Source organism: Camponotus floridanus, unplaced genomic scaffold (genome assembly GCF_003227725.1).
Source record: "Camponotus floridanus strain SB8 unplaced genomic scaffold, Cflo_v7.5 scaffold7, whole genome shotgun sequence".
Taxonomy (NCBI): Eukaryota; Metazoa; Arthropoda; class Insecta; order Hymenoptera; family Formicidae; genus Camponotus; species Camponotus floridanus.
In genome coordinates, this window is record NW_020229838.1 from 2,226,918 (window position 1) to 2,254,916 (window position 27,999).

A 27,999-nucleotide genomic window follows, 5' to 3' on the forward strand; every position below is an offset into this window, starting at 1 on the left:
TTAATACCTTGAATCTCTCTCTTGTGTTGCTCTAAAACTAAATAACAATATTAAAAGAAATGTAAAAGTTAAATTTGTGGATACAATTTACGTCATAAATACATTAATATGATTTTTCAACCTTTAACATATAAGTAAGGATATACGATTGTTTTATTATTGTAATTAATAGATTAAATCATACAAATCCAGAATGAGCAATTCTATTCATATTTATGAGGCTGATTTCATAAATACCAATTTATCGAGATCTAAACGAATTTATCCCTTTATATATGAAATTTGATAAAATGAAACGCTTTAATTAATTTTAACGATTTTGTACAAAGTATAGAAAAAAGAAAATCGATGCAATAAGATGCAAATTTTAGATATTAAAAACAATAAAAGTACACATGATAAGTATTCTCTCTAGGAAAATCGATAAATTTTAATATTTTATTTGGGGTGTGCTGTAATACGATATATTATATTGTATTATATAAATATAAAGTATAATACAAATAATATTCATAATTGATGTATATAAAGATAAATCTTTCTTTTTTTAGACGACAACTAATGAATATTTTAATGTTGGATAATAAATATCTTAGAATCGAAATATGACTTTATTAATAAGAGATATGAAAAAATCTTATATAAATTATCTTTTTTGTTTTATGTAATTTTTAGTCATATTATGATGTAGATTTTTCTTAGATGATAATCTTTTTCTTGCTTTTCTTAATTTATGTCATAAAAAGAAATATCGATCTCTTTGTTACATGATAGAGGTGTGTGTAAGCATTATAATGAATCATTTCGCGTATTCCTTTTTTCTGCTATAAGTTGGCATTTCTAAGTAAATTACTTTCATTAGTCGGGAAAATACATTTTAACTTTTCCTTCTTTAGTTGAAAAGAATTGAATCGCAGAGCAAGTGTTTCGATACATTACGTAATCTCTTTGAATTCTTACGCTTACTAAAATTTTAGATAACATTGTGTTGACGCCAATATTGCGTGCGTTGACAAGGTCATATAATAATTTATCCGTCAATCGCAATATAAAGCGGGGTACGCATATTCTTTTTCAATAATTTGCTCATCACGATTTATGACAAATTTGATTGCATTGATAGATTCAATATATCTTGCTCGGCGCGATTTGTTAACTTTTCTTTTATATAAATTTTTATCTTTTATTGATATATATGGTCAAAGATGTTTTTTTTATTTTAAACCAGTCTATGCTGAAATAATAGAGTAAGATATTATGAAAAACAAAAAATTATTAAAATTATAATGTACTAACACACACACATACACACATTGTACAGCTTACTAATATTTTGAATCGCTCATTTTTTACAAATGAGAAGAATGTAATAGAAGCACACGAAAGGCAATTGATTTGCATCGTTTATTTGCAAAAGATTTAGCAAAAGTTGTATAAAGGTTAATCTTAAGTAAAAATTGTATAAATGTTATGTGAGGAACTTTAGTAAATACTTATTACTAATGGATTATACAAGATCTTAACTTATATAGATTCGATTATTCTAAAGATTAACATTTTAGACCCGCGAATACTCTGCTTGAAATTATTAAATTTCGAATAATAATTAAAGAGAGGCTTGATTATAATTAATATAGCCTACTGATAATTCCAATAGGGATAGTAGATAGCTATATCATCGTAATAAGGAGATATCTACGTTTTTTATCGCAATATCTTACTTATTATTTGAAAATCATCCATTATATAACAGTATAATAATAATGAGTAATCGCGTAATATTTATTTCAAGTTTTTAAATGTTGACAAATAACATTAATGGAATATTTAAAAGAAGAAAACAGAATTTTTTATCATTGTAAGTTGGCAGATTTGCTATATTATTATGGATTTCTTCTATAAACAAACTCTCGTTAAATATATTATCTCGTTAAATATATGTATTAAGAATAATATTACGTCTGTGCAAATTTTTTTGTATTTTTTTAAATTATAAGTCTAAATAAGATGTCTCAATTGATGTTCACATTTTTTAGTTATTTAGTTATTTTTGTCTTCTAATACGTTAAATTATTAATCATAAACTAATATTTCTCTTATAGGAAATCTATTAGGCGATCTTTCGGCCATGTACATAATCTATAAAGAGAACAATCTTCGTATCTTATATATGATTTGTATATCAGACCGAATTTTGTACATGAAGCAGGTAACTGCAGAAAATCATAGTGAACGATCCCGTTGGCTTCTAATGATGAATTAGAATGACGAATCGCAAATAATTAATTTTATTTCATAATTTTCTTCTTACTTTTTAGAATAATTAATCTGACTATAAATACTCCAAAATTACTGCTATACAATAGTTAATTTTAATCTACTGTTATATTCTTAATTTTACTGCAGTAAATTTGGTGCCTTATAGTTATAACTTCAGTCTTTATAAAAAATCTCTCCTTTAGTGAATAAGCTCTGTAATTATTCGCTAAATGATACTTTCATTTGTTACTGCAGTAAAATTGGATCTTACATTTTCAGACTTCAGGTAGATATATATACATACATATATATCACAAATGATTTAAAGTGAACCTTTCGAAGTGGTACATTGTCCATTAGAGGACGGCTCGACTATCTGTGTGACTTGTGGCGGATTCGGAGCTGCGCATTGGATATAAGGCTGCGGTCCCAACATTGGATTCCATTGTTCTTGCACATGCGGCGGCAACAAAGCGTGATACTGCATTGGCTGTGGATACATCACAGGCTGTGAGTATAACATTGGCTGACTCGCCGTTGGTTGTTGATTCGATGAGTATGGATTTTCGCTTGGCGAGTAAACATGTTGCGGATATGACGGCATAGTCGCATTCTCAGTCACATCGATATGTTGAGGCGGTAAATATGGTGGCATCGGTACATAGCTACCGTTTCCCGCTGGATAATATGGAGAAGGATTTCCTAAGATACCGTCATTCGTCGTGTAGTGCGATGGCATTTCTTGATATGGTATTGGTGAGGGGAATACGCCCGGTGGCGGCACGTATTGCGGCGATGCGTAAGCATTCGGTCCATTGGGCGCTAGATGCTGCAACAATGGATCCCAAGATCGGCCATGCTGTACTACGTGCGCGTCGTTTCTACATGTATCATATGCCGTGTTCATCATCGACGTTCCGTATTGCTGACCCGAGTGCTGCGTCGAATACATCGATCCGCGATTCTGCTGACGATTTCGCGCCTTGTTGCCTGTGCCTGTTGAAGAAATAAATATTTATTACGTATAAATCTTCGCTGATTTCCTCGCAGAACTGAAAAACTGAGGTAAACAACTACGAATAAATTACTATATAAAAAAATGTATGTATAATGAAGATTAATTCAATACTTGTTAAACTTCTATATTCTCGTGAGCTTTTCGATTTGCTATTCTGTATTCATAATAATGTGCTGTACATGTGTAGAAGAATGAAAATATTATGCATGAGATTAATTTATGATAAAAAAATAAAAAATGGAAAATATATTAAGAAAATGTAAAGTAAATACAAAACAATTGTAATACAATTTATTTAACAAAAACTTGAATGTTTCATTTTATATAAGTAATTAGCTAGAATATTGAAAATATTGAAAAAAAAGACTTATTCTCACATATACATATATCTTTTAAAATATGAAGTACAGTAAGTAATTAAGAAAAAAGCGAAATCAAAAATCCAAAGTTAAAATTAGAACAATCTAAAAAAATTGGAAGAATAATATATTCAAGATATGGTAAAGAGATGATAAAGAGAGAAAAGAAAAGATTATAACAAATTATATATATAATAATAAATAAATTAATATCTTAATATCAAATAGATGAATAATGATATATATTCAAATGGAGATAAAATCAACGTTTTATCAAAAATGAAAAATAGTAATAATTTACAAATAAAATAATTAGATTTCTCAGAGATAGATGTATCAAGCACAGATATATCTCGCACATTGATGCTGCAAAAAAGATTACCCAATGAAATGTGTAAAAGTATCAAAATAATATAAACAAATACGTTAACGGTTAACGGTTTTAGTAAAAGATTCGCTGCCGTTTGCTGCTGTTGTGCTATTGTCTTGCTCTTTGTTCATGGATCTGTTATGTTTATTTCTGGTAAATTCTAATTATTACTTTTAAGTACTAAGTTTTTGTAAATTTAATTTTTATTATTTTAACTACTCTTATTTGAACATTTAATTACTTATGCAAATATATTAATTACCTCATTACTTGTTCAAATCTAATTAATTATTTGTAAACACTTTTTTCTTCTACTGTGTTTTTCTTATTTTGAATTTATCATATTTTCCATCTTTTCTAGGTGGATTGTTCTAATTTTAATATTAAATTATAACTTTTTTTCTTCTCATCTTGGTATTTATTTTGGAAAACATTAACATGACTAACTTCTTCAATCTTCAGTTTCTGACTATAATTATTCGGATGAAACATCAAAATATCTAATCAGCAAGGCCACAAATATATTCTCAGATTGTGTATTAGTTTTATATTTACGATTTGTAACTTTTATATCGCAAATATTATATTTTTTCACTATAATTTAACTTTTCTTATATCATCAAGAAAAAGATCCAAAGAAAATTAAAAGAAATTCGACACAATATAATAATTTTAATAAAATTATTAAATTATTATATTAAAAAATAACATTTCAAAATAGTTAAATATTCCAGAAGTTTCTTTTTTTTATTCTAAAAATAAAAAAAATATCATGGATTCAAAAACACATTCTTTTCCAAGTTATAAACATACTTTTTTTGATAAAAAAACTTTAAATATATATTTTCATATGTGACATTATGCAGTAACACTATTGATAGCATAACAGTACAATAACGTTTATTATCCGAGATTTTTCAACATCTTAGAAGAGACAAAGAAAAGCGGCATTATTATATGCAAGAAAAAAATAATATCCAATAATTTAATTTTATCAAGAGAAATTCCCACGCGTTATTACATTCTTATGGAATTGCTACAGAAACATTTTTAAGCTTTGCTGCAATAAAAAATATTTATAATTTGAAAAGAAAATTTCCAAATTTATATTTACATAATCTTTTTCCATTTTAAAACGATTAGAATACATTATTGTAATTATTATAATCATTATATGTGCGTGCAACAATCTACAAATTAGTTCTGTTATTTTCCATTTTTTATCTGTTAGTTTTTGGATATTATTTGTTTAAATTTTTATTATATACAAGTATTCAAAATTACTTTTACTATTAAAAGTAATTGTGGATACTTGTATATAAATCTATATTTATTATTAACTAATTTCTGAAATTGATCAATATTTTCAGTAAGATGAGCAATTCTAAGTTTAGAAGAATCTTTGAAAGAATTTTTGATTATTTAAAACATTCTATATATATTTTATAATGTGTTTTCTTAAGACATTAGCAAAAATTAAATCTATTTCTAAAATGCTCTTTTTGAAAAGTCAATTATCTCAAAGAGAGAAATTAAAATTTAAATTATATATAATTAATTTTGCTATTACCTTTAGCAGTTCCACTCTGTTTTCCTTTCTGTCCAACTTGATACAAAGGATCTTTTCCATTCAAACTTTTCAATTCTTGCTTTGGTTGTCTTGCGTTTTGTGCACCACTTATACTCCGATGCGAAGTATTGGAAATATCATCATTAGCGGCTGGTCCTTCGCTATATGTTAACGAACAATTCTGCATCCCGTTTGCAAGATGCTCCATTTCTTCTGGCATACTTGGAACATCTATTTGAAGATTAAGATATTACAATATTTTTATTTTGCGAATTTCTTCTGTGGATATTTATCAATATATATAAATTATTGTTCATACGAGCATTTCCTGATGGTGCTCCTAGAGGTTGCATGCCATGATGACCCGGCCCATACATCATAGGTCCGTAATAAGTTGGACTTAAGGTACGAAAAGAATCCTGTAAAAAAATTATATTAATTTAATACTGAATATGATAAATATTACAGTATTCTTTTCTGTTCATTATATGTTATTATAATACCTCCAAATGTAGCAGGTGCAAATTACAAAAGAAATTAGATGCGAATGAATCTAAAAAGGAAACATAAAAGAAAAATTTTATTTGTGAGAAGACATGATTAGTGATGCGAATACATAATTAATATTACGTGCATAAATTAATATAAAAACAACTGTATTCTTTTCCCTGATATAATACATACGATCCATTTGATTGTGCTCTCCGAAATTTCCCGACATGTATGGATAAACAGGATATGCATTATCCGAGACAACATAAGATACGTTCGGATTGCCGTTCATGTTGATTTGTTGGTTAGCTGTAATTAATGTAATTTGATATTGTCAAGCAAAAAATTTTGGTAAAACTTTGATAAAAATTAATTAAAAATCTCTATTTTAACTGTCAATAAATTTAATTTTTAACAAATGCAGCTACTATTAATAATATATCAACATTAAATTGATATGACATGTCAATGTAGCATCGATTCAGTTATTGTGTGAACGTATTGTTTTATTTATAAATTGATTTAAAAAAAAAATTATCATATATACATACATATATATATATATATGTATGTATATGTGTGTGTGTATGTATGTATGTATATAAACATTTCAATTCTTCATATTCTTTCTTAATTTATTTAAAAAAACAAAAACAAACGTTTTGCAAAGTTTCCGATTTATATTTTCAATTAAGAGATAAGTCAGTTTATTTAAAATTTTATCTTCTTACAGCAGTAATGTTAAATTATAATAACAGGAAACTTTTTTCTTGTATTTTCTTCTATTTTCTTTCTTTCTTGTATTTTCTTGTCTTTTATCATTTGCATTCAATAGTGTAGATTGATGATATACTTCTATTTTTGTCCTGCATTAGTTAATGCAGATATGATTTAATCTGCAAAATTTACAAAATTGAACTTCGTAAATTTTATAAGTGATTGAATTTTCATACCAGAAGATTTGGAGCTATTTATTCATGAATCGAAAGAAATATCTTTATTAATCTACACTATTGAACGTGAGCGGTAATACGCGAAAAAATTCATTTTATTTGATAATGTACAAGGAAGAAAAACTTAGAATTTTCAATATCATATCAGTGAAGCACTAAGGCCCAGTTGCATTAACTATTTTAGCTTTAAGCGAGACTTAACTATATTGACCACTTAAATATATGTCTATCTTTCTTTATCTTTCTTTCTAAATAAATAAAGACAGACATATATTTAAGTCTCGTTTAAAACTAAAATAATGTTGGTGCAACTGGGCCTTACAGCTTTAAAAATATTTACCATTGCAAGGTGAACAATAATTCTCATCTGACATTTTCAATTTTGTGCATGAATTCTGAAAACCATTACGAGGATTATATTTTTCAGTTTTGTTTCTTGCAGTATTGTTCATCTTTCTATATACCACTTTTTTATGCTCTTCTCCTTTTTGTGCTACACTGTTCGATGCTGTGGATTGTGAATTGTTTAGTGCAACCATGACAGGCAAACTGTTAGTTTCTTCCTGTAAATAAAAAGATATGAAAAAGAATTTCTATATTTTTGAATACAATGTTAAAATCTTTCTTACATTTGTCGCACGATCTCCTAAAGACTGATTCTCTGTTTGGCATTGATCTATTGTACTGTAAGCAAAATTTGATTATAAAGTACAAAAAAAATTTTAATTTAATTTAATTAATTAAATTAGCAATATCTTTGTTAAACTACATGATTTTATACTTTATTGTATAATTATTTTTATTCTGTATGTTGCAATCAAAATACGTACGAAAGTTCATCGTTTCGCTCATCAATTTTAGTTTGATTAATATTGTTAATATTATCACTATCATTATTATTATTATTATTATCATCCTTTATTATTATATTTTTATTTGGATTACTTGTTGTACCATGTACCATACTTAAGGTGCCTTTTTTCTTTCGCGAGAATGAGTTATATGATTTATTCCACCGTCGACCTAATAAGATAAAAAATAAAAATTAATAAGTGTATAAAAGAGAATGATAATATCAGAATAAATGATTCAATAAACTAACTGGAATCTGAATTAACTGAATGAGTTCTATTGACTGCTACCCAATTTTTCTGTTTATTTTTCCTTACTACAGGTAATGGTTTCAGAGCATCATATGGAACAAATTTTTTTTCTCCAAGATCTTTGATAAAGACTAGGACTGGCTCTCTATTTGTATGCATTTCCTGTATATAACCATGGAGCCAAAGGGGCCCCTGCTTCAATTTTTGCTGCTCAATCTTATTGTTCTCACCACCATGATCTGATGGATTAGAACGTAAACTTTTGTTATTATTTCTGTCACATTGTTCTAAATCATTTATACTGATTTCTATCAAACATTTGCCACCAACTTGAAGCTCATTACTGTTGTACCTGTTCCATCCTGCAGATTTTACCTCTGCATACAAATAATTTTATTTTCAAATATTCTGTTTTTGTTCAAGAGTATAAAGAAACATATAAAGTTATTTTTTGTTATCTATATGTTTAGTATATATATAAAATACCTCGTTTCAATTCATGCCATATGTCTAATTCTATGTTGCGATAATAATCAGGAGCTAATGCTTTTGCAACTTTATAAGGAATAGGTGGTATTCCCTTCCAGTCAGATTGCACTTCATCCGTATCACTATGTTCATTCTTGACTTTTTTGTATAAATCTTCAATCAATTGTCTGAATAAAAATATATTTCATTATAAACAGAAAAATAATTTATATCTTTTTTAATATTTATTTCAGATTGCAATTATCGTTTTAATTGCAATCATGGTATATATTGAAATGTAATTAATCGACTTACTCTCTAATATCAAGATTTCCCTTCTGAAAAAATCTATCATGTCTAAATGCAGTATTTCGATTATTTAACATTTTATCCGCAACAGTCTTTATATTAGGCATTTGATACAAATACCTATATACAACCTCATAAACAATAGCTATTAAGGAAAAAAGAGAAAAAAAAGAAAAAATTACCATCATTTGAAAAAACAAATTGAAGTAAAAAAAAAAAAACTCTTGCCATATAGGCACAGTATAACACATGCTAATGGAAAATCTACATACATTGACAATAAGCGGCTGATTGGACAAAAGCCATTGGATAAACAGGCTCATATTGCTTTGGTTCTGTATGACATAGTAATATGACACCTTTTTTGAAACCATTATTAGTAACATTTTCACATATCTGCTTCTCGCTGACAAATATGATGATGTCTCTTTTATAAAGCAAGGACATAGCACGAATCTCGTTTGGACCTCCCCACTCTGTGAAGCACTGCATTTCTTTCAGATAATAATCAAATGATGTCATAGTCTAGAAAAAGAAAGAAGGAAAAGACATAAAGACATCTTCCAATTTTGTCTATAAAAGAACAATTTCATAAGATACTTACATTCATAAACAAATGCTTTCTTTTTATCATAAAATCCGTACATTCTTTTCTCACTCGTAAATGATAATGCTGAGTATGATACACCTGTTCACTGATTGCTCTGAATAAACAAGTGGGATCTCTAGGAGTAGGCTTTCTGAAGTAACCTTCTTTAGCCAACCATTGATCTACTGGCTCCAACGTTCGTTTCGACATTCTTCTAGTTGATACCACCATATACTTCAATTCAATAAACCGCTAAAGATTTTGAGATGTGTCTAGCTAACAAAATATTTAAATTTTTTGCAAATTTATCTCTTTATTTTACTTTCTTCTATTTATTCTTTCTTATGTTATATTTTATACAAATATAATATAAGAAAGAATAAATAGAAGAATGTTAAATATTATCAATTTCTTTTTGCTATATTAATATATAGGATATATTACTATATAGTACTATGAAGGATAGCAAAATTTAAATGCTCATTTCTTTTGTAGAAAAGAAATAAGATGTGATAGACTATCAAAAAAGTAACTCAGATAATAAATACAATGACATTCAAGTTTTAATGGTTCTCAAATTCTATTTACATTAATGATATGTCTTGTATTTGTAATAATTGATATATTTTTGTCAATGATTATTATATATGTGATATTGAGATTAGTAATATATGACAATAAATATTAGCAAATATTAATTATAAGAATTAAATTATTGAAATTTCTAATTTTTTTTAGCTTTATGTTTACTATATATTAAAATTGTGAAATTTCTTCTGATTGTTTTTTTGGCTTTGTGTTTCCTATATATTAAAATTGAAACATAAAAGGTTATAGACAATATAAACAAACAAGATATGTATCTGTTTCAGAGAAAATATATAAATAAAATATATATACTGCAAAGTAAAATAACAGCAAATTATTTTAATGTTTTGTAATTAATATATCGTATTTATTTTATTTACAAAATTTTTAATTAATCTTAAAAGTTAATATTCTTGTAGTAATATTATAAATTAACATTAACAGTTTCTCTTACTGTAGCTATAAATCTGTTTAATATATTTATAAAATTAGAAATATAGTTTCTTTTTTTTTAAATACGTTTCTGTTAAATATAAAACCACCATAAAATAAGTAAATAAAATAAATGATTACACAAACAAAAACAAAATGAATCTTGTTTTAAACATATAAAAAACATACAAAAAAATATATGTATATATTTTTTTGTTTTTTATATGTTCAAAACAAGATTTATTTTGTTTTGTGTGTGTGTGTGTATATATATATATACACACAAAAAATATATTATATATTTAAAATATGTGAAATAAATCAAATTTCGAAATCTGAGAAAAGGAATTTTCATATAATCTCTATATAATCAAACCAGTATCTTGCATGAATCACAGAAATTTGTAAATATAATTATACAAAACGAAACGAGAGCGACAATTTCTTTCGTAAGAGTTCATTTCCCAGGCAAAATAATATTCATCTAAAAATTAATTTCAATCCGTTGGAAAAATTTTGCCGCACAAAACGCTGTGTTATAACGCTATAAAGGAGACAATGTGCGATTGTGCCTCGGGGGGAGGGAGGAAGGTATCCCTCCTTAACAGATAATTGAATACATAATACATACACTATGAAAGACCATCGTAAGTGGCAATCAATTACGTATCAGCAAATTCTTTCGCCTTTCGAAGCTTTGCGAAAAAGCCAAGGTCGGGAATATCTGAGAAAAGATAGAGGTTTTTCGTCCTCGCGAAATCGACAAGCTTCGATCGGCGATCCTCACCAAGATCAAAGAAATCGGTTCACTAAGAGAGATTATTTTCGCGAAATATAAAAGGAGACCGGAGAAAAAAATGATCTCGCGCGAAAGATCGTTATCCTTCCTCACCTGCAATCTCGGCGAAATGAGTCTCGGATCCTTTCTTATTAAAACAACGGTCATTTGACTTTTCAAACACAATACACACTTTACCCTTGAGCCTTCATTTTTCTTCCCTTCCCCTCTCCATCTTTTACCAAGTTCTCTAATTCGTTACTGTTCGTTTTCCGGTTGTGCGATCGTGCAATACAATTGATATCAATTATAAATCATTAATCGTATCTTTGCGCAAATCCATTTACTTGAGCATTCCCTTGATTCACGTCGACACAATGGCAGGGTTCAGAGCAAATTAAGAAAATCTCGCAAAGAATGTACGATAAGATACGAGACAGAGAGAGAGAGAAAGAAAAAGAGAGAGAGAAAACAAGTCTTATTCGCGATCTTACTCACTTCCTGCAGCGATCGCGTTTTTTAAAGCTCAGAACGGCGACGTGAAGACTCATCAGTCGGATTCAGATGTTGTCACGATATCTTATGGAGAGGAAAGGCTGTCGAGATAAACACGTAGGTCAAATCAGTGAGTAGTAAAAAAAAGTGCGAAGAAGGAAATTCTCACGTATACAAAAGAGACAGACGTGCATGATTGGCTGACAATGCGAGCCAATCATTGCATTTTCGGCATAATCCGACTTTTCCTCTCCCCCGTTACCGGTTAAATAGACAGGCGGCAAATTTCAATTCCAACCTAGCTTCCATACCATCTTGGAGATAATATATATAGAGAAAATATCCTATAAATATTTTAATAGCATTTTATTTAATTAATTATATATTTTTTCATATATATATATATATAAAATATATTTTATATATTTTATTTATATATAATTATATATTTTTCCATATATATATATAAAATAAATGTTTAATCTTCTATACACAAAAAATGTAAAAATATATTTAAAAAATGAAAAATAGAATTCCTTTTCTTCTTTGATATATTTTATTTTGAAATTAATATGTGTTTAAGTGACGTTGATTATTTTGTAAATTAATTTTTGTAAATTAACTATTATGTTAAATTTACCTGTGTTTCATTAAAAGCTTGTTTTGTAAATTATATATATATATATATATATATATATATATATATATATATATATATATATTATAAGTAATATTGCCTAAAGACAAATCCTATACAGAAAATTATTAATATAATAATATTCTTCATCTCATTTAACGCTAAATATGATTAAAAAATATTGTAAAAATATTATACATAAAGTTCAAATACATGTAGATAAAACAAATATATAAAAGTCCTCTGTTGCAGCTAATAATTTAGTTTAGGGCCGAGAAAGAGAATATCGAAAGACTTTTTGTACAAATTACTTTTTTTTATTTCTCATAATAATTTCATCGGAATGACAATGCGATGTATAGGAAATATTAGAAAAGTACAATAGCCCGTTTGTATAAAATATGATTTTTACATAAATATATAAGATCGGTAAAAGACCATTGCATATGTGTGTGCTTCGGTGATGCCTGCTGTAACTCATCATGCAACATCACCGATGCCAATTTTGTTGTTATCGAAAATAATGAATATTCCTGCGCATTCTCTCGATATAAAAAAATTACATCCTTCGGCGAGGAGACAATTCCATGCGGTCTTTTGAATTAGGCCTCCCCGTCTCGCGCAAAGCAAAATTTCTAACTCGCTACATGTATTAAAAATTTTCTTTCTCAGTTTCTCCCTAGCTGAACAGCCGGATTTAGACGACTTGTAAGTATAATATCCGCCGTATATTTAGCAACAAAAAGAATAGATATAATAAGGGAGAAAAAAGGCAAGTTAGAAAAAGCTTGGAGCGAGATAAGGACTTACAGTATTATTTAAATCCGCTCTCGTTGTTGTTTGATTGTGTCGAATTGTTTCTCGGAGCAATTTACCGAGATAGGACAGGCAGCAAAGCGGTATCGTTATCAGCCCGATTCGACGTTGGACGTTTTGGATCGAGAGTCTTCTGATCTCTCGCCAGAAGGAAAATACGCCGGTAATGACGCTAGGATAAGTATAATCATAGCATTACGATACTAATACAGTGCTTCGCATTCGCGCTTTTTTTTCCTTGGCAATGTATGAATAATTGTTATAAAATGTCACGGATATAGAAAATGGAAGAAACGACGTGTGGCGCCGTCCCCTTTCCTTTTCTTCGTTCCTTTTCATCAGCGGCAGCTTCTCTAAGCGGCTATCTTTTCGGCGTCGATCGCTAAAAACATGGCGAATAACATAAGCTTAACAAGGTAAACAATGTGTCTAATTTCGAATAATTTCGATAATCAAGAACGAGTAATCCACGTACTTTCTTTGGTGGGCAGGGGATTTTTCTCGAGGGTTTCCGCATGCTTCAACTTCGCCGGATCAAAGTTCTCGATACCGGAGATCAGCTGTTGCTTCCCCTTCTCTTGCTGGATCGCTGCAACGAGTGAACATTTTTTATTAGTTTATAATAATTTTTTGTAAAATAATATTATATATATATATATATATATATATATATTTTTTTTTTTTTTTTTATTTGATTGTATAATGAATTTTTTTATCTTAAATTAATTTTTTTAATCATTTTGCATGCTATACTAATTTTAGCATAATTATTCCGCCAAAAAGTAATAGTGAAACTATATATATGTGTATACATCGTATTGAGAAAAAAAATTACCATCGCGGGTAGAGGGATGCTCGTGTCGCATAACAAATATGGCTGTCGCAAAGGGCGATTTGACATTTAAGAATACTGTTTTAAAAATTAAGTTAAGAAAACGCAAATGTTGTCACTGCGTTTAGATACTTTGTGTAGCTATATCAATGCTACACCCTCTTCAAGAAATATGATTGAAGGCCAGAATGTAATAAATTCTGGCTTAATTATCATGTGCGATAAAAAGTCGTGAAAAAATTTATTTATTTTCCTTGTGTCTTCATTTTTTTGTTTATTCTAATACTTCTCAATGTATTATTCACTTTTATTTTATAGAAACACACTGATTGTCGTATCTAAACAATATTAAATCGCCCTTTGCGACGGCCAATTTTTTAGTTTGCGTTTCGTCCAGTTAGTGTCGTATGGTAAATTTATATTCTCAATAATAGACATTTTTAACAAATATATGAGTAGAGAATTCTATCGAAAATTAGGATTTCTTCATTCTTTTTATCTTCATTATAAAATTAAAATGAACAATAAAAAATAAAACAGAAGGTTGATCTGCATCTTTAAAATTAATCTCTGCTTTAAAAAAAAATTTTAAATTTACGATTTTCTAGATGAATGATTTCCTACTCGTTTTTAATTCACCTATTATTTGACGGAGTTCATTTATTCTGTACATAAGCCAATTTAAAAGTCTGACTTATATTGTACCATCTTTATCGGGTAACGGGTTCTTCTCCTGAGTCTCGGTATGCTTCAGACTCGCGGTGTCGAATTTCTCAATTCCGGCGATCAGCGTTTGCTGGGTCTTTTCTGCTGCAACGTCTGGAAATGAGACGATCGATCTCAGAAACGGCAATGATAATAATAATGCATAAGTAGAATCGAAAAGCGTGTCACCTTGCCTTAGTATAAATTACTATATCCAGCTGGTGATCTAGTTTCGAATACGAGGATTAACGAGGGATAAATTCAAAAAATTATTGACACGTGATTTATATGCCGCACAATCGACGAGCGCAACGTAATCAATCAATGACTGGTACCGTTCCTTTCTTTATAAAGCGCTTATCCATTAATGCTTTACGCAGATAAAGTCTGCACTTCCATAGACAAAATTATATTTTATATTTGAATTTAAATTAAAATTTCGACGGAAATTAGAATTTCCTAATAAATTTTAAATATATAAAATTTATAAGGAAATTATTATCAATGTATGTTTTTGAGCTTATCCTCTTGTTTATATTAGTTTAACTTGTTGCTACATGTAATATATGACAAATATTTTGCACATTAATGTAATGTACGAAAAATATTTTAGAATACTTTTCTCTCATTTTAATTTTAATGACAAATTCTTCGATTGGATTTTCATTATTTTATACATTATACATTAGGGATACATAATTCTTACGAAATCTTGAAAATTTATAATAGGTTTATAATTCGAAGGTTTTCAGTTTCACAATATTTCAGTTGAGAAAGTATCAATTTTAAATCGAATCAAGGAATCCGTATAAAATAAAAAGAAAGAATTTAGGAAACCGTGTATATTAGTTACCTGCATAAGTTACTTTTTAAATATATGTTCTAAAAATTTGTCTTATAAAATTGTGTAGCAAGAAGTTAATGACCAAGCTAAATCACCCAAAAAATGCCATCACCGAAGCCATCACAGTTCTCATTGTCGCTGTTTTATTTTAAAGTAAAGTTTTGCATGCAACCAATTATCTCCAAAAGCAAAAGCAATAATCCTCCTTTGAATTTTCACAGAGCTATCGTGAAATGACCAAGAGAATAATCCTCGCAATAAGATTGGGAATAAAAAAATGATGTCCCAGAGGCTCCATCGGTATTAAGGAGCAATACCTTTGGCGTTAGGCAATATAATCTTCTCTTTCGTGTCGGCATGCTTCAACTGATCTGCCTTAAATGTCTCCAGGCCATGTATCAACTCAGAATGCTGCCTCTCTTGTCGTACGTCTACGTCAGCAATTCACATATTTTTATTGCAGCTGCAGTTGTTTTTATCGGGAAGTTCCGCTCGCGCCTCAATTTTTCCTCACACCCTGCATTTAGCGCTAAACGTATCCGATTATGTGAGTCTTATTTGAAAGATTCAAAGTTTTTATTTCAATTGAAATTCATTGCACGTATACATTTAGCGATAAATGTATGGCTAAGGGCAAATGCGGACCTAAATGAAGACTTATGCATAGATTTTGTGAGGTATTAATATGAACATAATTTCTCATAAAAAATTTTTGTCACATAAAAATAATATAAAACGTAAAGAATTTGTGAGCGAGAATTTGTTTTATATACATAAAAAATATCAGCCAAACATATATTAACACATATTAACACACATCGTGTTTTTATATCAATTAATCAAATACATTAATCATGAAATTAATAGAAAGTGCAAATGCAAAAGTAAAATTTCACACTCATCAAACTTTGCGAGCAAAAAGTAAGTAAGATAACACTAATGGAAATTAATTTCGAGCAGAGTTAATTGAAATATATAATATATATTTTTACGCACCTTCAGCGGAAGGTAAAACATTTTTCTCGGCAGTGGCAGCTTTCTTCATGCAACCGTGATTGAAACCTTCCAGCTCGCTTTTCAAGTCTAGGGCTACTTTGGGCAAATCTTTCAACGATGGACTCGACATGGTTCAACCTTGTACTTCTTAATCTGTAAGATAGAAATATTTTAAGGTCAATCACCTCTTTGTAGAACGGACAAATTAAATTTGTAGATCCACGGAATGATCTTTTAATATTTACATGGATATTCTATTAATTCACATTTTATATGTTCTGTAAGCATGTAACGATCATTTTATTACTTCAAATTTCTTAACAAATTTAAGATTCGAAATGTGTTAAAAAAATGCACAAATAATCAATCGTTATAATCCGAAGTATGTTATCGATTAATATCGATCAGAATGCGATACGCGATAGAATCCCGAATATATGATTGTCTTTTTTCTTTCTAAAGCATTTTCTACAACGTGCAAAAAAGAATCATAAAAATTTAATCATTTTTCTAAAGTGACTAATTAAGATACGTTTCAAAGTAAACTATAAATACTATAATAGAAAAAGAAGCAAGTATTTGATCATTACTGATCACACTAATGCTCGAATCTTTAGAAAAATTCTAGAGATTTTTGTTTATTAATACTTGGGTTATCTCATATTCTTATTTCTATATATCATAATAATGTTGAAAAAACTGTTGAAAAAGCAGATATCAGGAATGTCTTTATTTTCGGATTTGAAATTTTCAGATCAGATACTCTGTGTCCAAATATTTATGCGTCATGAATATTGGTTCTGAAAAAAATTAACGTTATCATTGAATAGGAGATAAAAAAAATATCATGTTAGCTTTATATTTCATTTTAATGGCTCAGACAGCTGTCAAACTATTTTTAATAAAAATTTTAATTCGTCTCAGAGAGAGAAAACGACAACAGTCTAGATACAATGTCCGATTCAAAAATGCCGGACCCGGAAGTGAAGGCATTCCTGACGCCTGCTGCACGAACACCTGCTTATATCAATTATATCATAATGTCCTGGCGAGCAGTGAATAACGGATAATGCAAAGATACCGCGCGTATTAAATGTATGAGATCTATTTCCATATAAGGTGAATATATTCAAGAGAGAAAGAGACGCGCCAGAGACGTTTCCAACTGTCAGCGAACATGCGGCAGTTTTCTTTGTCGAACCACATCACCAGCAATTCGCGCGCTGACAACAGCGATTGCTATTGAATACCAACGAAGTTACGAATGGAGCTATCGACAGCGACGTCGGAACTGCACATCGCATTGTTGCGACACACCGCAAATGCAGCAGAACTTTATTCGTGAATATTTTGACAGTGACAATGAGATTTCGTTGCAAGACTTTAATAAAAGAAAAAGAGACAAATATCAAATAAATAATATCTCGTATTTTTTAATCTTGAAAATATCTGTACTTTTTAGGGAATCCTTACTTTAGAATTCTGTACTTTTTTAGGGAATTCTTATTTTAGAATTTTTTTATTTTGTATAGCAAGTATCTTTCAAAGTTTCAACACGCACTTTAATAACGTAAAAAATATTTTATTTTGCATTAAATTAATAAAATAATATTTGAAAATAATAAAATTATATATAATAAAATAGTATTAATAAAATAATAAAATTATATAGAATAATAAAGTTACATTAAATATAATAATAATAATATTATAAATTTAGATACATAAAATTAAAAAAATAATAACTAAATTATTAAATATCATAAAATTATAAATTATCTGTTTGAAAAGCATAAAGGAAAAAGCCAAGAAAAAAGTGTTAAGAGAATGCATCGATGGTGATTTAGACAATTGCGTGAAGAATCCAATTTATCTGCTAAAATTAAAAGCGTAATGCTCGACCGACTACTGACATTAATGTATCGCGCAGCGGAAACGGCGGCTCATTACTTCCGGTCTCCGTTTCCTTCTAATACATTTTGTTTCTTATCTTATTTCCCTTGTAAGTGCAGCAACTTCATCGACTAAAATTGTTAAAGTCGCGGTCATTAAAATATAAAAAAAATTTTCTATATTTCTAAAACGTAAAAATTATATAAGTAATTATCTATGGTCTATTTATACTAAATAGTTAATAACGCAATTATTATATGGCAACGCGCGCTTAAGGTACAATATTTAATTCAAGAAAATAATAAAGCGATAACAATCTTCACGCATTCTCGTATTTATGAGAATAGAATCGAATATCTCTAATCTTTTATACTCGCAAGATATTACGCTACACTTGATTTAGTCTGCACCTATCATTCGTTATTTACGATAATGACGCATCAAGAGAGCGACTGTGATAAATGTTTTATGACGATATCCTTCCTTCTTTTTGCTACAAAACACGATCGTAATTTTGCAGTATTAAAAGTAAATTATACCTGTAGATATATAAGTATATATATTCTGTCGCAGAAAAATATATTGTACACATATATTCATAGTAATTAAAGAAATTTTTTTTCCAAACGAAAAAAAGATATATGATCCGCAGAAATATTATAAATAAAAAAAATTTTTTACGAGATTCGCGGATTATCTTTTGCATCAAACAACGAGTGTCTCTCTTTTCGTGCAAAAAGAGAATTCGATCTTCCGGATCAAACATTGCTCCGATGTAAATAATTGATATTTGCGTCACGAAATCGACGTCGCGTCGTCGCGTCTGTGGATTACGTACACTTATATATGTCTTGTCGAATTCCCAATACTGGCGACGCATTTATACATTAAACTGTCAATGACTCATTCGTTGAGTACCCCCTTTCTCTCAACGCGCTGCTCTTCAACGTTCGCGCGCATTCAGGCTGAAAACTTAAAACTTCATCTGACTCAACGTGAAAAAATGTAAAAAAGACAACGCAATATTAATTACGCGTAGGCGATTGGTATCGATTCACTCCCACGTGCTTCTTTTCTAATAAACGTCGTTTTGCGTTTTGCGATGAAATCAATGCACATGCATTGCATTTTCCGAATATAACAGATATAATATACAATATAACAGATTAACATTTTATTATTTATATTCTTATTGCAACATCAATTACATTATTTTATGATATTGTGCAATTAATAATACGTAAATTAATAAATTGTATTAATTATATAATTTATTCACGTATAAGAAAATTATTTACGTTATATACAAAGTATGAAATATTGCTTTCGTTATATATTATTTGTATCCCAGGAATTCATCGCAAAGCAAATAATGATATGGCATCGAATTTGCTGAAGCAAACTTTCAGGTAAGAATAAAAGATATGCGGAGTAAGAAAAACTCTGCATTCCACGTGGGTGAAGTCACGTAGGAGGAGACTGCTCGGATATTAGTAACAGGCATTATCAGTAACACGGCATTGATTGTGACACACGGTGCAAGGCCACCGATTTTATGCGACTGTTTTCTTTTACAAAACACTGACCATAGAAACAAAGATCGAAAAGAATCAACAATATTTCGCAAACGGTATCATTAAAATTTTTATTAGCGCGCTTTAGGAATTAAAAAAAAATTTATTATATTAAAATACTAAACACGTAAAGGAAAAAACTAAGAAGATAGATAAGCGGACTTTCGAGTCCGAGAGCCGCGATACGGCCCTGGAGGATCGCGAGAGAGGTTTTCGAGAGATACGTTCAAACGGTGGGTCAGCATCAACAAGGCTGCGTGTAGGTCCTTATATGGTAGCCGGTTGTATATGTCTGTATATAGGGAGAACACGAAGGAGGCCGAATATACGCAAGCCAGCGAGAGAGTTCGGTGCGCGTCCTTTACGTATCTCTGCTTTGCTCGATGATTTTTTTTTCTTTTCATACGCCTGCGTGTAGGCGTATCGAGTATACGTGTGGGTACATAAGACTTGGGTACTCGGCTGCACATAACGGTAAGAGACGATCTCTCGATCGCGACGAAATGCGCTCGTATAAAACTCTCGGTAATTCTCGACTTTCGCGGCGAGTTTGTCGATAGAAAACACGTCGCGAATCCATCGAGCGATGCGAAAACCGTGAAAGGGCAACCTTGACAGAAAACGTCAAAACATCGGATGATTTATACCTGATGTAAGAAATATAATATGTCAAGAAGCCTCAGATAAAAAAGAACTTTGAGAATTTTCAAGGATGATTTTATTTTAAGTCAATTTGAATGAAACGACCTGTATGTTTTATTCAATAAATATAATCGTATATTTTTGTAATCAGTCATTTTGCATTTCGATCAATCTGCCAAGAGTTTGAGATCAAGTTTGAGATCAAGATCATGTGCTAATAGGTAAAATAAGTAACTTTCAATTAATAAAAGTTATAGAGATGATGCGATTTAACATCTTTTCTAACAAAACATCTCTCTTTTTCTTAGCGTCTTTTATTAATTAAACTTCGTTCGAACATTGCGGATGTGTTTGACGCGTTTCGAGATAGAGCAAGAAGAATTACGAGCGCTTTTAATCGGCAAGAAGCGCCGTAACAACGACCGTTAGTTCCGTTTAATTGAACATCCGTGGCTTTTAACCGTGGCTGATTGAACCTCTCATTGGCAAACTGTAAACGGTACAATTTAACGAAGCACGAGAAGTCGCGTTCAGAGAAACTTGAATAAATCCCGTGCGATCTCCCCGAGTGGATTCGCGTCTCTCGAGGTGAAAAGCGGGACCCGCGAGAAATTAACACTGGAAAACTGGGTTGCCGAGATGCGTTGGCAGAACTCGACGAGTCATCGAGATAGATTAAGGCTGAGCCCAGACTGATATTTCATATGAGTATACGTGTCTAGGAGCGATTTCTAATATTTTTTTTTAAACGAGAAAACTGTGCAAGTATGGCTCTAGGTCAAACGGTAGCGCTATTAATTATTCGTGAATATTACCTGCGGCATCCTATAGATAAAATCTATTTGTTTACATTAATCGGAAGTTTAATTATGACTATCTCGAAGTATTTAATTACACATTTTCTTAATGAATTATTGATATTCCGAAATCATCATTAAGAAAAATTCTATTTGAAATTGCAAAAATTTCTTACACCAGAGATTGGAGCTAAAAACCGGAAAAAACCGGATGAGTTAAATATACACAATTGAATTTGCACTTTTATCTTGAGAGATTTAATTTATATATTCTTATATCTATATTTAATTTATATTCAAAATTTTTACTCCGCATTCAAATATTTTTAAATTATCATCAAGAAGATCTATGTTACATTTACGTTAGCACGTAATATGAGTTTAGAGGTCAGTTGCTTCATTGTCAGTAATATTTCCGTGTTGATAGACGAGACTGTGTGGACAACGATAGCATACAGCTAAGCCAACAGACACGCTGTTGTCTAAAACTGCTGCGCGATTCAGACATCAAGTCGATTTTAGGATGGAGGATTTCGACGAGGACGATTTCTTCTAGGAGGACGTATTGTTATCGTGAGTTTGGTCCGCGGAACGAGAGTCTACGGTCACTAGCTAACGAGTTCGCGCGGCTGCCAATTAACTTAGGCAATCGCGTCTAATGGTGGGCCTGTTACCATCTTTCTCTCTTTCTCGCCACGCGTCCACACGTGCGTAAGCGTGCATAGTCTGTATCGACCGGTGCTAGGTTCCAGCAACGGTGAACACCTACGCGCATACAATACCCGTGAAACCATCGCCTGCATTCGTATTTGTAGCTGGAGAAATGCTTTTTGTGCCGCTTGTGGTGACCGTCGCGCTCGCACGCGAGCAACCGCGACTCTCTTTCTCTCTCTTCCCCTTTTCTCTCTCTCTCTCTCTCTCTCTCTCTCTCTTTCTCTTCAGCTCTTCCGTGCGACCGTGACGGCTAACGAACCCTGGACGAGCGCGTATCGAGCGGTGGCGTGTACAGTCAGGGACGTATGTAGGTATCGTCCGAATTGGAATCTCCATATTCGAGTGTCCGGTGTCACGAGGATAACGATCAACGAATTATAATATATGAGCGAAAAAAATAAAAATTATCAAAAATTAAATTGGAACAATCGTTGGAGTCAATCTTGCTACAATGACAATTTAAAGCTTGTTGGGAGATTCTAATTTGACGTCTTTTGATCCAGTTAAAAATCCCCTTCGTCGACGTTAATGAGAGTACATTCAAGATGCACTCGAGATATGAATCTATCATGTCTAGATATAATCCTGATTTGAAGAATTGCTTGCACATCTCCGACAGTTAATAGTATTCGTAAGCGTTTGTCTGAAATCAAGTATGCATTTGAAAAATGAGTAATAATTAATATAAAGTTAATAATTAAATTGATAAAAATAAAAAAATAAATTAATAAGAATAAGAAATGAGAATTAATTAATCGATTAAAAGTATTACTTTTATTATTACATTTCTTTTAATTAACGATCATAATGCTCGAGTAACTTTATGTGTTGAGACATTTCTGGCCCCGAGTGTACCGAGTGTGTTGCTTAGCGCAAACTTCCGGTTAAGTCGACGGATCTTCCGCCGTCTACCTCATATATAGAATTATGATTTGGCAAGAGGCAATGCTGCGTTAAGCTCCTTAACCCGCACTGCATAGCTTCCGCAACACGTTCATCCGGCGCGAATTCAAGGTTAATTAAAATCTTACATATGAAGTATATTTAAAAAAAAGCTATCTTTCATACAAATCTAAACTTCATGGAAGTTCTATATAAGTATATATATATATATACATGTATCGCACATGAACACGTTTCAGCCTACATCGGTCTATGCAATCGAGAAGGCCGCTTAATCGGATCTTGTTCGCCGGAAGGCGAGTCTCTTCCTGCTAACATAACGGCGCACACCTAAATACCGGCCCACACGTGCGGGCTTTTATTCGCGATGCATGAATGACTAGGGCGCGCGTAAATGCATGCACACACACACACACACACACACACACACACAGATTCATCGACGCCGGGCAATCCCGGGGTTACGTCGCGTCGGGGGAGCGAACGACCGACCCCGGTGGAGGCGGCGGCGGCTGCCGCGGCAGACGGTTTCATCGATTGGCATTGCTGGCATCGCGCCCGGAGGAAAGCGGAGAGGGGGAGAGGGAGGTTTGTGCGAAATATCCGCGGAGGCTATATCTGTATGCGCGGCGCATCCCGGTTTTTCATGGTCATGGGTAAGGTAAGAGGGCGGCTTCCCTTCTTAACGACGAAGGCAACGAAAGTCGTGTCTGAGACGCGGGATTCGCGATCAGATGACATTTCGCGTGACACATCGATATTATTCACTCTTATATTTATTCTTTTTCTCTTTATCCGAAATCTCTTTGCGTTTGGACAGGTTTTTGAAAGGGTTGTTTTACTAAAGAGACGCGGAGACTGCTATTTCAGTTGGAAACACATTTAATACTCGAATGTAAATTTTAAAGATTAAGAACCGGAAATAACGTTCCGTTCGGTTTCTTCGCTTTTTATCAGCATATAACGAGCGAATACGAAAGTGAGATAGTCATCTGTATCTGTATGCAAGTTCTGTGATCCCCGGGGAAACGCAGGTATGGCCTCGATGACGTGGCTATAAAAATGTTAGGGTTTCCTGTTTATTCATCATATTATCACATTGAATTATGATATAAAAAACGAAGAAAAAAACATACGAATATTTTCTTGCGCTAGACACTCTGAAATAAATTTTCTCATGTCATTAATAGTGCAAGTTAGTGAAATTCTTTTTTTATTATTCTACGTTAGCAAATGTAATAAAATTCAATCTATGTGTATTTTATAATTTTTTCACAAAAAATAGTCAAGAATGATATTTCTTTATTCCTAAGTCCTTGAAAAAGATAATTTACAATCTACATTATCGCTGCATATGTGATTTGATTTTTAATGCGTAAACAAATTAATTTATGTCGACGCATAACTTGTTTCTCATAGTAAAACAATATGATTGCAGCGAGAGAAAAGCAAGAGTCTTCACAGGCGAATGCTCTGGGCGTCGATTCGTTAAATAACGCCACTGTCGCGGGAATCAGAAATGGTCTCGAGATCTGGGAGACGCTAATCGCGAGCGAGCGAACGAGCTGGATGAAACGCGAGTAAAACGCAATTTGTGAGCACGAAAGCGCGCGCGCGGCCGAGTTGCGCTTATACAGAAGCCCCTCGTTCGCCTTGAAACGACCGCTCGGGACATGATAAAATGCAAATGCAAATGCAATCGCTCGACGGCAATCCTCCCTTAGGAAAACCTGAAAAATCGCGCGGAAAATCAAGTCGTGATTGGAGCCGACGATTGCGAGAGCCGCGCAATTTCCAGCCATATTTTCTTTTGCAATTGAAAGAAATGAAATATCAAATATAATCATAAATAAGCTAAATGTGAAATGTAAAGATATACATTGATTCTTTTTTATTTATCTATTAAGCTCTTTGTCGAAGAGTAAAGATCGCAAGTTCTACTCTACTAGGATAATTTCTTTCACGATTATTGTGAATATATTCTAAATCGCTATCAAACATCATGAACGCTAATGTCTTTGACGACACCTTGCTTTTTTGTGCATCTTTCACATTTTGACATTTTTAATGTCATGACATTTAATCTCGAGTATCGATAATTTTGAGGTAAAAACCGTGATCTTCGCTATTAAAACAACGATATTTAATATTCCATCGTTAGTAAAATAGTAAGATTAAAAAATAAAATTGTTATAATGAATTTCCAATTTACTTTTCGGGTAGGGCGATATGTAAGCGACATGCAAGAAATGATCGACGACAAGGGAAAGAGACATATATGCGTATTCCGCGCACACCGTATGCATCTGTCAAAACCACGCCCTTCTCCCCATCATCCTGTCGTCCCCCACTGCACATGAAGGAAGAACGAGGAGATTCCCTGACAACTATTTCACGACCGAAATGATATGTCTCGTTCCAATCGATTAAACTTAATTATTATTATCAATTTAGAGCTAATCGAGTGTGTTCGAAACTGAACTATTGTATTTTGAGAATTTCTTGGAAAATAGAGGAATATAAAATACGGTAAGCAAAAAATAGCAATAAAAAAGAAAAGAGTGAGATTAATTAATTGAGCACGAAGCAAATTTATATGAAAAACAATCAACAGATATTTTTTTTTTTTAATGAAGTAAATATCAAATTTATTTTACATTTGACATTTGGATGAACGTGTATCTTATCTCGATCGTCGCAAATCACTCTGATCGAAAGTGCTACAAATTTGCGCGAACAGAATCTGCTAATTAATTCGATCATATCGATTCACGTTTATTAATCATCTCGATTCTCATACATATGCATAATTGCAATGCGATTCGATACGACATATATAAAGTATCAATAATAACCGCGTCATTAAAGTTCTTATCGGTGTGAGCGCGATAAGAATTTCAATTTGCTTGGTACATTAGTAAAAGTTTTCTTGTTTTACATTTCACTTTTTGAAAACACACGATAATGAAAATATCACTCATGGTAATAAGATGACCATGTCAATGAGCTATGTTGAATAATTCATTCCCGTTTCTTCCAATTCTTCGTCATATTCTGCGAAGAATATCATTAGTTCGCGACACGACCGCGCGATTATCGAGATGAGAAATCAAGTGCACGTCGTGTTTCCGTCCTGTGTGAAAGAGAGAGAGAGGGAGAGAGGGAGAAAGAGAGACGCCTTTCGACCACACCCCTGGGTTCATTTTCGATCGCGTCGAAAGACCAATCGATATCTTGGGATGCGGGCCCGGCCGGATAATTTTTTTGGTATGGCCGGATAATTTTTTTAGTATGCAATTATTCGCGCGATTAAAATCCATTTTATTATGTTGCTTTTCCATCATTATTTTATTTTAAACGAGAGATCTATCTATTGATTGAGTTCAATTTTTTATACCACAAATATACCAAATAGAACTTGACATCGTCGCGAATAAATATATGATTTAATTCGGTTCGGTGTTTATGACCCGGAATCGGCGATAATTACGATTTCTGGAGTAATCCTTCTATTGTGAAGGATATACGTTACATGTAAATTACACGTGTTCTGTGTGTGCCTTATAATAGTTTCATTTCGATTCGTAAATTCGAAATTTCAACCACCACCGGTTCCCGGAGAAGTCGCTCATTAGTTCGTTATTCTCAACAAAGATGTTTCGTAAAGGAAAGAGTCGTGTAGGCAACATGTCCCGTAGACGCTCAACGGCCCTGATGTCAATCCTAACTTCTTTTCTCGATCTCGCGAATTAACATGTAAATGACAGAATGGAAAGCAAAAAAGAGCTTTCCGTTGCGTCTTTTGAGAAAACTGAGCGAGTAACGTTTCCCGAAGAAACGCTGGACGAGGAGTCCGGGAAACATCTTTGAAGGACGTCTTTTAAAACATTTTTTTAAATATTTACATGAATCTTTAGCCGGCTCGCTGTTATTCCGCCATTGAATGTATTGTTGCCGTGGGGAAACGGCAACGTAACGCGGCGATAGCTGCCGAGAGGGGTGCACTGACCTGTCAGTTGACGCGAGCGAGTTTCTGGTGCGCAGGCAGGCAAGCAGGCGCGGAACACTGTCTAGTAGCAGTCGAGGAAGTTGTTCAAGGGCAGGAACGAGACGGTACACTGACTGACCAGTTAGTGCTTCTGCGGCACGTAACACCAGGTAGCAGCGTCGAGCAGCGCCCGTCGTTCATCCCTCTCCATCCGCAGCGCGTCCCCTCTCAGGATGACAGGCCCCCTTTGTCAGGATCGGCGCAATGAGGGGCTCTTCGGGATGCATCTGCGTCTCGTTTCTCATCAGGATACGCTGAAACGGTTGGATGATTAGTAATAATGCAGTTAATCGTAATAATGTAGTAATGCTGCAAGGGAAAATTTTTTCAATTTTTTTTCATATATTTTAATATAAAATAAAAATGAAATACCAAACGAATTAAAAAAAATATAATAAAATTAATCTCTTAATCGAATATATGTAATAAAAGAATGTGGTATGTCACAAGTAGAATATTCAGCCGGATATTTAACAAACTTAATATTTATCTTAATATTAATTATGCATAGCAGCACATACATTTAGCAGAATCATGAATATGATGCTATGTACGACGTTCCTGGACTGGATTTCCACCGCTCTCGTACGAGAACCAATCAACGTCTGGCTTCTACTTCCCCAATCTTGTCGATTAATCGCGTTCCCTCTTCCTTCGCATCCGATCATCTCCCTGACCCCTCATTCGGAGGGATGGCTGACTCACCCTCGACGACGACTGGGAATTCACGCATAGCCGGCACGTCGGCAAATTTGACATTGAACGACGACGTGACTTTTTCTTGGCGACGATCTTTTTGCGTCATTCTATCGTCT

The 27,999-nt window shown here is 32.0% G+C and overlaps 2 protein-coding genes across 9 annotated transcripts; both read right to left on the reverse strand.

Moving 5' to 3' along the window:
• Window positions 1–1,842: 1,842 nt before the first annotated feature.
• On the reverse strand, window positions 1,843–12,088 carry LOC105256492 (OTU domain-containing protein 4). Of its 5 annotated transcripts, XM_020029132.2 has the most exons (15): window positions 11,403–12,088; window positions 9,506–9,766; window positions 9,174–9,426; window positions 8,908–9,046; window positions 8,611–8,780; window positions 8,124–8,501; window positions 7,852–8,044; window positions 7,651–7,705; window positions 7,486–7,584; window positions 7,362–7,416; window positions 6,261–6,377; window positions 6,080–6,129; window positions 5,896–5,995; window positions 5,577–5,807; window positions 1,843–3,255 (listed from the first exon to the last, which is right to left on the reverse strand). In XM_020029132.2, exons 2-15 carry the CDS (start codon window positions 9,719–9,721, stop codon window positions 2,582–2,584), a joined length of 2,730 nt encoding a protein of 909 aa, XP_019884691.1. In that variant the 5' UTR covers window positions 9,722–9,766; window positions 11,403–12,088; the 3' UTR covers window positions 1,843–2,581. The 5 variants fall into 5 exon arrangements, with proteins under 5 accessions (XP_019884691.1, XP_011264766.1, XP_011264752.1 ...); XM_011266464.3 differs by having other exon boundaries at window positions 7,362–7,584; window positions 9,506–9,762; window positions 11,787–12,088; XM_011266450.3 differs by having other exon boundaries at window positions 7,362–7,584; window positions 11,787–12,088.
• An 871-nt stretch (window positions 12,089–12,959) lies between these two features.
• Window positions 12,960–27,999, reverse strand: LOC105256482 (thymosin beta). 4 transcript variants are annotated; one of them, XM_011266418.3, is made up of 7 exons: window positions 27,706–27,999; window positions 27,146–27,438; window positions 16,614–16,766; window positions 15,935–16,048; window positions 14,774–14,887; window positions 13,712–13,825; window positions 12,960–13,618 (listed from the first exon to the last, which is right to left on the reverse strand). In XM_011266418.3, exons 3-7 carry the CDS (start codon window positions 16,741–16,743, stop codon window positions 13,590–13,592), a joined length of 501 nt encoding a protein of 166 aa, XP_011264720.1. In that variant the 5' UTR covers window positions 16,744–16,766; window positions 27,146–27,438; window positions 27,706–27,999; the 3' UTR covers window positions 12,960–13,589. The 4 variants fall into 4 exon arrangements, with proteins under 4 accessions (XP_011264720.1, XP_019884685.1, XP_011264730.1 ...); XM_020029126.2 differs by lacking the exon at window positions 15,935–16,048 and having other exon boundaries at window positions 27,706–27,883; XM_011266428.3 differs by lacking the exons at window positions 27,146–27,438; window positions 27,706–27,999 and adding an exon at window positions 27,042–27,064.